Genomic DNA, 13,731 nt, shown 5'->3' on the forward strand with positions numbered 1-13,731 from the left:
CTGGCATCCACTCCAAGTGAACCTTGGGGAATGAGGTTTACTTTGTCCCCCTTGAACCCCCCCAGACGGAGGCAAAAGTGTTAGTGAACATGTGTGAATTATAGTGCATTGTATATATATTTGATGCAGTGATTCGATGTACTCTGAGAAGATTTACCCACAGCCGCTTGGGTAATGTCTGGTTTACCCGGGTAATGCTAGTATTACCCAATTTCTTACTTTACCTGCAACATATACACCATGATTAAATCATGAATGGATTTGCAATGTTTAATAGCAAGTTTTGTGTTCTGTTTAGTACATCAGTAGCCCAGTATATTTTTGATTTTACACTCTTTGTTGTTTCATTAGAATGCCTCTTCATTGTTTTCCTTTATAATTTTGGCAAGTCATGGAATATGTTTTCATGAGCTAGTGGGCAATTTTTCCCCACAGTATGCTTTATGCTACTATTTCTGACTAGAATGATCTAAATTCTATATGATGTTATTTGGTGGATAATTACTATGTCAATGAAAACCTACTGTTTAGTGTTTTTATATGTGTAAGAGTGTGTGTTTGTGTGACTGTGTTTTTCTAAGAGAGAATTTGTGTGTACGGTAGAACGTAAGAATGTGTATGCATGAGACTGTGGGGCCTAATTATCATTGTGCAAGCGGATATGATCCGATATTGCATACGCTCTCGGCATTTATCATTGCACCAGCAGTTCTTGTGAACTGCTGGTGCAATACTACCCCCTGCAGATTTGCGGCCAATCGGCCACTAGCAGGGGGTGTCAATTAACCTGATCGTATTCAATCTGGTTGATTTCTGGCGATTTCTGTCCGCCGCCTCAGAGCAGGCGGACAGGTTATGGAGCAGCGGTCTGAAGGCTCGCCAGAAACACGGGGCATCAAGCTCCATACAGAGCTTGATAAATATGCCCCTGTGTGTGTATGAGAGTTTTGTGTATGGGAGAAAGATTTTGTGTGTGTGTGAGAGACAGAGGGAGTGTGTGAGAGAGACTGTGTGCGTGAGAGAGAAATAGAGTGTGTGTGTATGAGAGTGTGTGAGAGAGACAGTGTATGAGAGAAAGTGTATGTAAGAGAGTAAGAATGTGCATGAGTGAGTGTGTGTGTATGTGAGAGAGACTGTGTGTGAGAGAGAAATAGAGTGCGTGTGTGTGAGTGAGAGAGAGACAGAGTGTATATGAGAGAAAGTGTATGTGAGAGAGTAAGAATGTGCATGAGTGAGTGTGTGTGTGTGTATGTGAGAGAGACTGTGTGTGATAGAGAAATAGAGTGTGTGTGTGTGTGTGTGTGTGAGAGAGACAGAGTGTATGAGAGAAAGTGTATGTGAGAGAGTAAGAATGTGCATGAGTGAGTGTGTGTGTGTGTATGAGAGAGACTGTGTGTGAGAGAGAAATAGAGTGTGTGTGTGTGAGTGAGAGACAGAGTGTATATGAGAGAAAGTGTATGTGAGAGAGTAAGAATGTGCATGAGTGAGTGTGTGTGTGTATGTGAGAGAGACTGTGTGTGAGAGAGAAATAGAGTGTGTATGAGAGTGTGTGAGAGAGACAGAGTGTATGAGAGAAAGTGTATGTGAGAGAGTAAGAATGTGCATGAGTGAGTGTGTGTGTGTATATGAGAGAGACTGTGTGTGAGAGAGAAATAGAGTGTGTGTGTGTGTGTGAGAGAGACAGAGTGTATATGAAAGAAAGTGTATGTGAGAGAGTAAGAATGTGCATGAGTGAGTGTGTGTGTGTGTATGAGAGAGACTGTGTGTGAGAGAGAAATAGAGTGTGTGTGTGTGTGTGAGAGAGAGACAGAGTGTATGAGAGAAAGTGTATGTGAGAGAGTAAGAATGTGCATGAGTGAGTGTGTGTGCATGTGAGAGAGACTGTGTGTGAGAGAGAAATAGAGTGTGTGTGTGTGTGTGAGAGAGACAGAGTGTATATGAAAGAAAGTGTATCTGAGAGAGTAAGAATGTGCAAAAGTGTGTGTGTATGTGAGAGAGACTGAATGCGTGTGAGAAAGACACAGGGGCCTATTTAATAACATGCGAACGGACATGATCCGATATTGCGGATCATGTCCACTACACATCGATAAATGCCGACAGCATACGCTCTCAGCATTTATCATTACACCAGCAGTTCTTGTGAACTGCTGGTGCAATGCCGCCCCCTGCAGATTTGTGGTCAATCGTCAACTAGGAGGGGGTGTCAATCAGCCTGATCGTATTGGATCAGGTTAATTTCCGGTGATGTCTGTCCGCCGCCTCAGAGCAGGTGGGCAGGTTATGGAGCAGCGGTCTTTAGACCGCTGCTTCATAAGTTGTGTTTCTGGCGAGCCTGAAGGCTCGCTGGAAATACGGGGCATCAAGCTCCATACGGGCCCATGTGTGCGTGAGAGAGAGTGTGAATGTCTATGTGTGTATGTATTGTTACCTTTACAACATTTTCAAGTTTGACTACACTCAAGTAAAAAGTGTGCACACATTTTAGTCACTTGACCAAACATTGCAGATGTAAAAAATATCTGTGCACAGTGCTTAAAAAAATTAGAGGTAACATTGGTTCTCAAGAGTTGATCTTAGTTTTAACTAAAGAAAAAAAGTATAAAACTGCACATCATTAAACATTTTCTTTCTCACAGTTGTATGAGGATTAATGACTATTTATGTCACATAACATGTCCCTTTAATCAATGCCATGTGCCACTATGTTAAACCCAGTGATCCATGTGAGACACTGGCAGCTCATATACCTAGCAAGCTTCAGTATATCTGAGATCTTGACTTTAGAAAAAAAAGTAAATTTATGCTTACCTGATAAATTGATTTCTTCTATGATACGACGAGTCCACGGATTCATCCTTTACTTGTGGGATATTATCCTCCTGCTAACAGGAAGTGGCAAAGAGCACCACAGCAGAGCGGTCTATATAGCTCCTCCCTTGACTCCACCCCCCAGTCATTCGACCGAAGGTATAGGAAGAAAAAGGAGAAACTAAAAGGTGCAGAGGTGACTGAAATTTAAATAAAAAAATATAATCTGTCTTAAATTGACAGGGCGGGCCGTGGACTCGTCGTATCATAGAAGAAATCAATTTATCAGGTAAGCATGAATTTACTTTTCTTCTATAAGATACGACGAGTCAACAGATTCATCCTTTACTTGTGGGATACAATACCAAAGCTACAGGACACGGATGAACGGGAGGGACAAGACAGATGCCTAAACAGAAGGCACCACTGCTTGAAGAACTTTTCTCCCAAAAATAGCCTCTGAAGAAGCAAAAGTATCAAATTTGTAAAATTTGGAAAAAGTATGAAGTGACGACCAAGTCGCAGCCTTACAAATCATTTTTAAAAGCCCATGTGGAAGCCACCGCTCTTGTAGAGTGAGCTGCAATTCTTTCAGGAGGCTGCTGTCCAGCAGTCTCATATGCCAAACGGATGATGCTTTTCATCCAAAAAGAAAGAGAGGCAGCCATAGCTTTTTGACCTCTACGCTTTCCAGAATAGACAACAAACAGAGAAGATGTTTGACGGAAATCTTTGGTCGCTTGCAAGTATAACTTCAAAGCACGAACCACGTCCAAGTTGTGTAACAGACGCTCCTTCTTAGAAGAAGGGTTAGGACACAGAGAAGGAGCAACAATTTCCTGATTAATATTCTTATTAGTAACAACCTTAGGAAGGAATCCAGGTTTGGTACGCAAAACCACCATCGGAATGGAAAACAAGATAAGGCGAGTCGCATTGCAATGCAGATAGTTCAGAAACTCTTCGAGCCGAAGAGATAGTAACTAAAAACAGAACTTTCCAAGATAGAAGTTTAATATCTATGGAATGCATAGGTTCAAACGGAACCCCTTGAAGAACTTTAAGAACTAAATTCAAACTCCATGGCGGAGCAACAGGTTTAAACACAGGCTTGATTCTAACTAAAGCCTGACAAAATGACTGAACGTCTGGAACATCTGCCAGATGTTTGTGCAGTAAAATTGATAAAGCAGATATCTGTCCCTTTAGGGAACTAGCTGATAACCCCTTCTCCAATCCTTCTTGGAGAAGGGACAAAATCCTAGGAATCCTGATCTTACTCCATGAGTAGCCTTTGGATTCACACCAATAAAGATATTTACGCCATATCTTATGGTAAATTTTCCTAGTGACAGGCTTTCCAGCCTGAATCAAGGTATCTATGACCGACTCAGAGAATCCCCGGTTAGATAAAATAAAGCGTTCAATCTCCAGGCAGTCAGCCGCAGAGAAACTAGATTTGGAAGCTGGAATGGACCTTGAATGAGAAGGTCCTGTCTCAGTGGCAGTGTCCACAGTGGTAGAGAGGACATTTCCACCAGGTCTGCATACCAAGTCCTGCGTGCTATCAAAATCACCAAAGCCCTCTCCTGTTTGATTCTGGCAATCAGACGAGGAAGGAGAGGAAATGGTGGAAACACATAAGCCAGGTTGAACGACCAAGGTACTGCTAGAGCATCTATCATTACTGCTTGAGGATCCCTTGATCTGGACCCATAACAAGGAAGTTTGGCATTCTGACGAGATGCCATCAGATCCAATTCTGGTGTGCCCCATTGATGAATCAATTGTGCAAACACCTCCGGATGGAGCTCCCACTCCCCCGGATGAAAAGTCTGATGACTTAGAAAATCCGCTTCCCAGTTCTCCACTCCTGGGATATAGATTGCTGATAGATGGCAAGAGTGAGTCTCTGCCCATCAAATTATTTTGGAAACCTCTATCATTGCTAGAGAACTCTTTGTTCCCCCTTGATGATTGATATATGCTACAGTCGTGATATTGTCCGACTGGAATCTTATGAATCTGGCTGAAGCCAGCTGAGGCCACGCCTGTAGCGCATTGACTATCGCTCTCAGTTTTAGTATATTTATTGGAAGGAGAGCCTCCTCCTGAGTCAACACCCTGTACTTTCAGGGAATTCCAGACTGCACCCCAGCCCAATAGGCTGGCGTCCGTCGTCACTATGACCCATGCTGGCCTGCGGAAACACATTCCCTGGGACAGATGATCCTGTGACAACCACCAAAGAAGAGAGTATCTGGTCTCTTGATCCAGATTTATCTGAGGAGATAAATTTGCATAATCCCCATTCCACTGTCTGAGCATGCATAGTTGCAGTGGTCTGAGATGCAAGCGAGCAAACGGAACTATGTCCATTGCCGCTACCATTAGTCCAGTTACCTCCATACACTGAGCCACTGACGGCCGAGGAATGGAATGAAGAGCTTGGCAGGTGGTTAAGATCTTTGATTTTCTGACCTCCGTCAGAAAATTTTTCATGTTTACCGAATCTATCAGAGTTCCCAGGAATGGAACTCTTGTGAGAGGGATAAGTGAACTCTTCTGTAAGTTCACCTTCCACCCGTGAGATCTAAAAAAACAACAACACGATGTCCGTGTGAGATTTGGCAAGTTGGTAAGTTGATGCCTGAATTAAGATATCGTCCAGTTAAGGTGCCACTGCTATGCCCCGCGGCCTTAGAACTGCCAAAAGGGACCCTAGCACTCTTGTGAAAATCCTGGGAGCTGTGGCCAACCCGAAGGGAAGAGCCACAAACTGGTAATACTTGTCCAGGAAGGCGAACCTGAGGAACTGATGATGATCTTCGTGGCTAGGAATGTGAAGATACGCATTCCTTCAAATCCACGGTGGTCATATATTGACCATCCTGGATCATTGGTAAAATAGTCCGAATGGTCTCCATCTTGAAGGATGGGACTCTGAGAAATTTGTTTAGGATCTTGAGATTTAAAATCGGTCTGAAGGTTCCCTCTTTTTTGGGAACCACGAACAGATTGGAGTAAAACCCCTGCCCCTGTTCTGCTTTTGGAACTGGGCAGATTACCCCCATAGCATATAGGTCTTCTACACAGCGTAAGAACGCCTCTCTTTTTGTCTGGTTTACAGACAACCGTGAAAGATGAAATCTCCCCTTTGGAGGAGAATCTTTGAATTCTAGAAGATACCCCTGGGCCCCAATTTCTAATGCCCAGGAATCCTGAACGTCTCTTGCCCAAGCCTGAGCGAAGAGAGAAAGTCTGCCCCCCACTAGATCCGGTCCCGGATAGGGGGCTGTCCCTTCATGCTGTCTTGGTAGCAGCAGCGTGCTTCTTGTCCTGTTTACCCTTATTCCAGGTCTGGTTAGGTCTCCAGACAGACTTGGATTGAGCAAAATTCCCCTCCTGCTTTGTGGCAGGGGAGGAGGTAGCGGGACCACCTTTGAAGTTTCGAAAGGAACAAAAATTATTCTGTTTGGCCCTCATTCTATTTGTCTTATCCTGAGGAAGGGCATGGCCTTTTCCTCCAGTGATGTCGGAAATGATTTCCTTCAGTTCAGGCCCGAATAGGGTCTTACCTTTGAAAGGAATAGCTAATAGCTTAGATTTTGATGACACATCAGTAGACCAGGACTTAAGCCATAACGCTCTACGCGTCAAAATGGCAAAACCTAAATTCTTTACCGCTAATTTAGCCAGTTGAAAAGCGGCATCTGTAATAAAAGAATTAGCCAGCTTGAGAGCCTTAATTCTATCTAAAATCTCATCCAATGGGGTCTCAACCTTAAGAGCCTCCTCAAGAGCCTCAAACCAAAAAGCAGCTGCAGTAGTTACAGGAACAATGCACGCTATAGGTTGCAGAAGAAAACCCTGATGAATAAATATTTTCTTTAGAAGACCCTCTAATTTTTTATCCATAGGATCTTTGAAAGCACAACTGTCCTCAATAGGTATAGTTGTACGCTTAGCTAGGGTAGAAACAGCTCCCTCCACCTTAGGGACCCGTCTGCCACGAATCCCTATGGTGTCAGATATGGGAAACATTTTCTTAAAAGTAGGAGGGGGAGAGAACGGAATGCCTGGTCTATCCAATTCCTTAGTAACAATGTCCGAAATCCTCTTAGGGACCGGAAAAACATTAGTGTAAAAAGGAACCTCTAGATATCTATCCATTTTCCACAATTTCTCTGGAGGAATTACAATAGGGTCACAGTCATCCAGAGTCGCTAAAACCTCCCTGAGTAACAAGCGGAGGTGTTCAAGCTTAAACTTAAAAGCCGTCATATCTGAGTCTGTTTGAGGGATCATCTTTCCTGAATCAGAAAGCTCTCCCTCAGACAGCAATTCCCCTACCCCCAATTCAGAGCATTGTGAGGGAACATCGGAAATGGCTAATAAAGCGTCAGAGGGCTCAGCATTTAGTCTCATACCGGACCTACTGCGCTTCCCCTGCAAACCAGGCAGTTTAGATAATACCTCTGTAAGGGTAGTAGACATAACTGTGGCCATATCTTGCAGGGTGAAAGAATTAGACACACTAGAAGTACTTGGCGTCGCTTGTGCGGGCATTAAAGGTTGTGACACTTGGGGAGAAGTAGATGGCAAAACCTGATTCTCTTCTGACTGAGAATCATCCTGCGACATACTTTTATCAGCTAAAATATGTTCTTTGCAATGTAAGGCCCTTTCAGCACATGAGGGACACATTTTAAGTGGGGGTTCCACAATGGCTTCTAAACACATGGAACATTGGCTTTCCTCAATGTCAGACATGTTAAACAGGCTAGTAATGCCCACAAACAGGCTTGAAAACACTTTATTTAGTGAAAAAATAACAATCTTAAAAAACGGTACTGCACCTTTAAGAGAAAAAAAAGCATACAATTTTTCCAAAACTGCTTAAAAACAATCAAATTGTCCCAGTTTTATGATAAAAGCATCCCAATGCTGCAGCAAAGTTTGCCCCACAAGGAAAGGAATACTTAACCCTTACAGGAAAAAACGGAAAAATGCAAAAAAATTATTTCAATTAAAAGCACCCCTTGCACCTGCCCTCAGGGGGTCTGTAAAACCGGGTTAAACCTTTGTTTTGGCCCAATACAGCTCACAAAGGCCCACCGGATCTGGAGCTTGCTGCTTGCTTGAGAAAAAACAACTGCGCAACTGAGGCGCGAAAATAGGCCCCGCCCATCTCACTCAATGCCTCACAGCCCAACTTAACCGCACCAGAGAGGTCTAAAAACCTAGCCATGTGGGTTCATAAACCCAGAAATGAAGCCATGTGTACCCTTCTTAAATAAAGCATAAAAAACGTCTCTCCTTTAAAATCGTTAACTGCACTCCCAAACATGTAAACGTTTGCCCACAAACATTCAAACATCAGTGTCAACCATTTTTATATAGCCCATATATGCAAGCTCAGTAATACCCCTCTTTAAACTTTAGGATTACTGCTTACCCTCTCCCTCATGGGGATACTGTCAGCCAATTCTGAAATAACACAGTCTCTCCAGAAAAAAATGACTGAACATACCTCACTGCTTATAGCATGAAAAACGTTCCACACACTGAAGTTTCTTAAGTACTCCTCAGCCATTCTGTGGGAACTGCAATGGATCTTAGTAACAGCTGCTAAGATCATCAGCCTCCAGGCAGAATTCTTCATCCATCTGCTGCCTGAGGGAAAATAGTACACACCGGTACCATTTAAAATAAAAAACTCTTGCTTGAAGAAAATAAAAACTAACATTTTATCACCTTTTTCACTTTACCCTTCCTAGTACTTAGAGTAGGCAAAGAGAATGACTGGGGGGTGGAGTCAAGGGAGGAGCTATATAGACAGCTATGCTGTGGTGCTCTTTGCCACTTCCTGTTAGCAGGAGGATAATATCCCACAAGTAAAGGATGAATCCGTGGACTCGTCGAATCTTATAGAAGAAAACACATCTTATTGAATATAAAGCAGTTCCTCTCACTGAAGGGCACAGCAGACTCCTGCTTAAAGGGACACTGTACACTAGATTTTTCTTTGCATAAATGTTTTGTAGGGGGTCCATTTCTATAGCCCATCTGGGAGTGTTTTTGTAGCAATGTATAGTTTTGCTTATTTTTTAATAACAAAGTGCTGATTTTCAGACTCATAACCAAGCCCCACAGTGTCAGTTGTATACAAGCGTTTATAGACTCCTGTTGGCTCCTGTTTGTTATCTGTCTTTTCATATGCAGGGAACGGGGGACCGTCTGCTATTCTTGTTTTCCCCACCCCTTTCACTGGGTGTCCCAGCCTAACCTCATCAACATTGCTTAACTGGGAGCTTCTAAGTAAGATTTTAAAAGGTTTTATACTGGATATTTGGATCAGCATATGTGCATATTCTTCTTTATAGTAATGTCTATTACTTGTAGTTAAATGCAAATTGGTGTACACTTGGGGGCCTATTTATCAAGCTCTGAACTGCTGGTGCAGTGATAAATGCAGAGAGCGTATGCTGTCGGCATTTATCGATGTGCAGCGGACATGATCCGCAATATCGGATCATGTCCGCTCGCACAGTGATAATTAAGCCCCTTGGTGTACACTGTCCCTTTAAATTTCATCTAATTAACCTTTCCTCTGCTAGCTTTATCCGTTTGGATCTGGAATGTGGAAAATACAGAGATTTGTGTACTAATTGCTGATTTCTCTAATCTTTCGAAAACAGAATCTGCTTTGTTGGATTAAAAGAGTTATTCATTTACAGTAATATGTATGTATAAAACATTTATTGTGCACAAAGTCATTATACAGTGGATCAGCCCAAAATGCACAAAAAATATGTAAAATATTTATAAGACAGCCATAGTTTATTAAACAACAAGAAGCACAATAATACCTTATTCAGCAAGGAGTTTAAAATAAGTTATTAGTACTATTTACAACACAGCCCCTATGTAAGATAGAATTCAGCAGTAAGAGGTGAAAGAGTTTCAGCAAATAAAAACAAAATAAAAGTAGACAAATAGAAAAAAAAAAAAAAAACAGTATATGTACAGAAATGATAAGAGATACAATGTCATGTCCATATAACTGTGTTTTCCATGGAGACATTGTAGTCTAAAAAGTTGGGTCTATTTGTCCAAAGCTTTGTTACAAGAATAAACAAAACTACCAGTATACATTTTTTAAAATCTAAATATTATACTTAATTGATTTTAACTTTTCATTACTAGATCAGTGCTTTGCGCTTGGAAACTACCTAGATCAGAACAGAATATCCCTTCAGGACTCGGCCCAGCAGAACTATAAAGCACTAGATCAACAGAGTAGAAAGATATTATCTAAAAACATGAAAAAGCAAGAAACAAACAAACATAATAATGTAATGAAACAAATAGTGATTTTATAAAACAACAGTGCAAATGCAGACAATTGTGCTAATAGTTGTCTCAAAATCATGTATGCAAATGAATCAGCCGGTTGTGTTTGAACAGCAATTCAACAAATCAAACAAATACTGACAGGCAATTGGAGACTTTAAGCAAACACTCTGAGTATTGACAGTGGAGCTAATGGCTTTGTGAAACCAGTGCGCAGTGTGTACAGTTGTACAGTTGTTGAATACAAAGACAAAAGAGACATTAAAGTAATGTTTATATAAACATATTTTATATCAGCAAATAAGTACTGAATGGCAAAAGGTCTATAAACAAAACAAATAGGTTTAAAGCAGTTCAAATTGTCGCCCTGTTAATAATTTACAAGACTATTTGAAAGCTGGTGAGTGAATATATGTCTCTTAAATGGACAGCAAAATCAAAATTAAACACAAATGTATTGGATAAAACATGACTTTTTAAACAACTTTCCAATTTACTTTTATTATTAATTTTGCTCAGTTCTCTTGACATCCTTTGTTAAAGAGTAATTGTAGGTGAGCTAAGAAGCGGGCACATGTATTTAGCAATCTGGCAGCAGTGTTTGCTACTATGTATTTCATTGCTGCAAGCACTGCTGACATATAATAACAACACGTGCATGCTCCTAAACTCCTATCATCCAACCTAGATTTACTCTTCAACAAATGATACAAAGAGAACAACACAAAAAGCATAATAGAAATAAAATGGAAAGTTGTTTTAAGATGCATACTGTATCGTAATTATGAATGTTTAATTTTGACTTTACTGTCCCTTTAATTATGTCCATCAACAGCTAGCTATAAATTATGTCTACTGCTCTAAACAATCACTGCATAATATGTAGCTGATTTAAGCAATTTGCAGCATTTAAAAAAAAAATCTAGGTTACACAGTTTGCTTTTAGGGCTCTATGAGGAGCATGGGACAAATATTTACACAAAAGCAAGGTATTTTACAGCAAAAACAGGCACAATAAATAATGTATATTCCATAAATTTCTACTAAACAGAAACAATTTATTTTACAATGGGTTTATGTCACTTTAAATCAGTGCGCTAGCCTTCTGGTTTTAAAATGCATGCTCTGTAGGGTGTGAAGCCCACCATAGATTATTATCATGGGTATATAGTACATTTATTAAAATGACCACAATATAACAAAATTCTACTTATAATACTAAAGAGTTCTATTTCACATTTAGCTGTAGTCTGCCATTTAGCTGTCTTGACAAACAATGTTAACCAGTCCTTTCTTTCTGCCAATGGGTTCTTTTTTGAGCTTATTTGTTTTGTATGGGAGTTCAAATGTTGGTAATGATGATAAGACTTCGTTGGGGCCCATTTATCAGGCTCCAGATGGAACTTGAGGGCCAGTGTTTTTGGTGAGCCTGCAGGTTCGCCAGAAACAGCAGTTATGAAGCAGCGGTCTAAAGCGTCTGCTCTGAGCAGGCGGACACACATTGCCGAAAATCAACCCGATCGAGTATGATCGGGTTGATTGACACCTCCCTGCTGGCGGCCGATTGGCCGTAAATCTGCAGGGGGCGGCATTGCACCAGCAGCTCACAAGAGTTGCTAATTTGGCCACAAAGCTCTTTTTTGCACTGGGCACTGTGTACGCTTTGGGTCAGTGAGATTAAATTTCGGTAGGAATCACAGAGGTTTCTGGCTAGTGTTGAATAGACAGTATAAATAGAAATTCAGCTTGGTTCAGTACTGTGATGATGTTAAATTGTACTGTGGAATTGTAAACATGTTATAAGACCACTTTTAGCATATTAAAATAAATAGATCAAGGACCACTCAACCAGTTTAACACCCCTCCTCCTTTGGCCATATTACCATAAATGCTGTGCCTGTCTCATGCCTTCCTTGTTCTGCCCAAATCATCTTCTCTCTTTACCAAGGCAATCTGCACAACTCATCTCTTCACATCTTCATTCTTTGCCATGATCATAGCACTCATCCCTTTCTCCTTACCTCATTCATGCTCTCATTGCTTCTCCTTACACCATTTGTTGTCCTTATGTCTTTCTGCACATTCTGTAGCAGTGCTTCTGGATTAGCTATTACCTCCTTGTGCTGTATATCTATTTCCCCTTGCCATGCTTATCTATCTTCCCTGCATCCTGTATACCCTTCCATATTCTCTTTGCCCAACCTATAATCTTATTCCTGCCTTCAACTTTCTTTCTGCCTTTGTCTTCCTCTGGCTCTGACTCTTTTTTTGACTCTTCACATCATTACTGCTCTTGTCTTCCAGCTTCTCTCACCTCTTGTATTTTCCCCATTTAACAGTGGTTCTCTCACATGTTACACTGAGCCCAGGTATGTTGCTTAATATTTAGACTTTTCAAGATTATAGTAAAACACTCACTGAAATCTCATCTATTCCTGGCGATCTTATTCTTGTGGAAAATCCTGTATGGCCTATTTGCTGCATCATTTCCTGATTTAGGAAGATAAATTGGAATATGTTATAATGATCCAAAGATCCATCTCTAACACTGTCAGGATAACTGAGTCAATAAATAAGGTGTCAAGTGCCCATATCTGAGGGAAATCTGGGCTTGTATATTGCAAGCTGGTTAGTTCCACCATGGTCCATCTCCTTGTTCAGGCGGGGTTCCTATAAAAACCAGTAGTGAAGCCATTCTTTCTGAGCGTCAGCAGAACTGCATTAGCTACCTCCTCCCCCTTTTCTTGACAGGTGTCCAGGAATGCTCTAGTTCTGTCTGTCAGTGTCGGTTTTGCTTTGACATTTTCATACTCATCTCTACAGAACAAGTTTTGTGAAAAGATTGTATCCAACAGCTGATTGAGCCGTCCCTCTGTCATCGAGTGCAAGATGTCTTCCCGACATAGGATCAGACTGTCAGAACTGCTCCAGGAAATACCTAGGTAGAAGTAGAAGAAAGCACAAAGCACATCACTTTATGAGTAACAAGAGTATAATTTACTAATTTTATTTAAATGCCAATCAGAGGACACAGGGACAGAAAATGTTATCTTGTTTTCTTACTTAAAGGGACAGTCTACTTGAAAAAGTTTATTGTTTAAAAAGATAGATAATTCCTTTATTACCCATTCACCAGTTTTGTATAACTAACATTGTTATATTAATATACTTTTTACCTCTGTGATTACCTTGTATCTAAGCCTCTACAGACTGCCCCCTTATCTCTGTTCTTTTGACAGACATACATTGTAGCCAATTAGTATGGACTCATAAATAACTTCACAGAGTGAGCACAATGTTATCTATATAACACACATGAACTAGTACTGTCAACTGGTGAAACACGGTCAAAATGCACTGATATAAGAGATGACCTTCAACGGCTTAAAAATCAGTTTATGAACATACCTAGGTTTAGCTTTCAGCAAAGAATACCACAAGAATAAAGCACATTGATAAAAGTAAATAGGAGAGTTGTTTAAAATGGCATACCCTATCTCAATCATCAACGTTTAATTTTGACTAGACTGCCACTTTAAGTTAAAGGGTTAGTATTATTATTAC

At 40.8% G+C, this 13,731-nt stretch overlaps 1 protein-coding gene across 2 annotated transcripts in view; it reads right to left on the minus strand.

Annotated features, from left to right (window-relative positions):
* Nucleotides 1–9,556: 9,556 nt before the first annotated feature.
* The window catches only part of LOC128647790 (receptor-interacting serine/threonine-protein kinase 2), a 248,823-nt gene continuing 244,648 nt past the window's right edge, over nt 9,557–13,731 (minus strand). For both annotated transcript variants that reach the window (XM_053700516.1, XM_053700522.1), the window contains exon 13: nt 9,557–13,105. In XM_053700516.1, the coding sequence (XP_053556491.1) occupies nt 12,825–13,105 (281 nt within the window). In that variant the 3' untranslated portion in view covers nt 9,557–12,824. The remainder of the gene's footprint in view (nt 13,106–13,731) is intronic.

The sequence above is a fragment of the Bombina bombina genome, chromosome 1 (genome assembly GCF_027579735.1).
Source record: "Bombina bombina isolate aBomBom1 chromosome 1, aBomBom1.pri, whole genome shotgun sequence".
Lineage (NCBI taxonomy): Eukaryota > Metazoa > Chordata > Amphibia > Anura > Bombinatoridae > Bombina > Bombina bombina.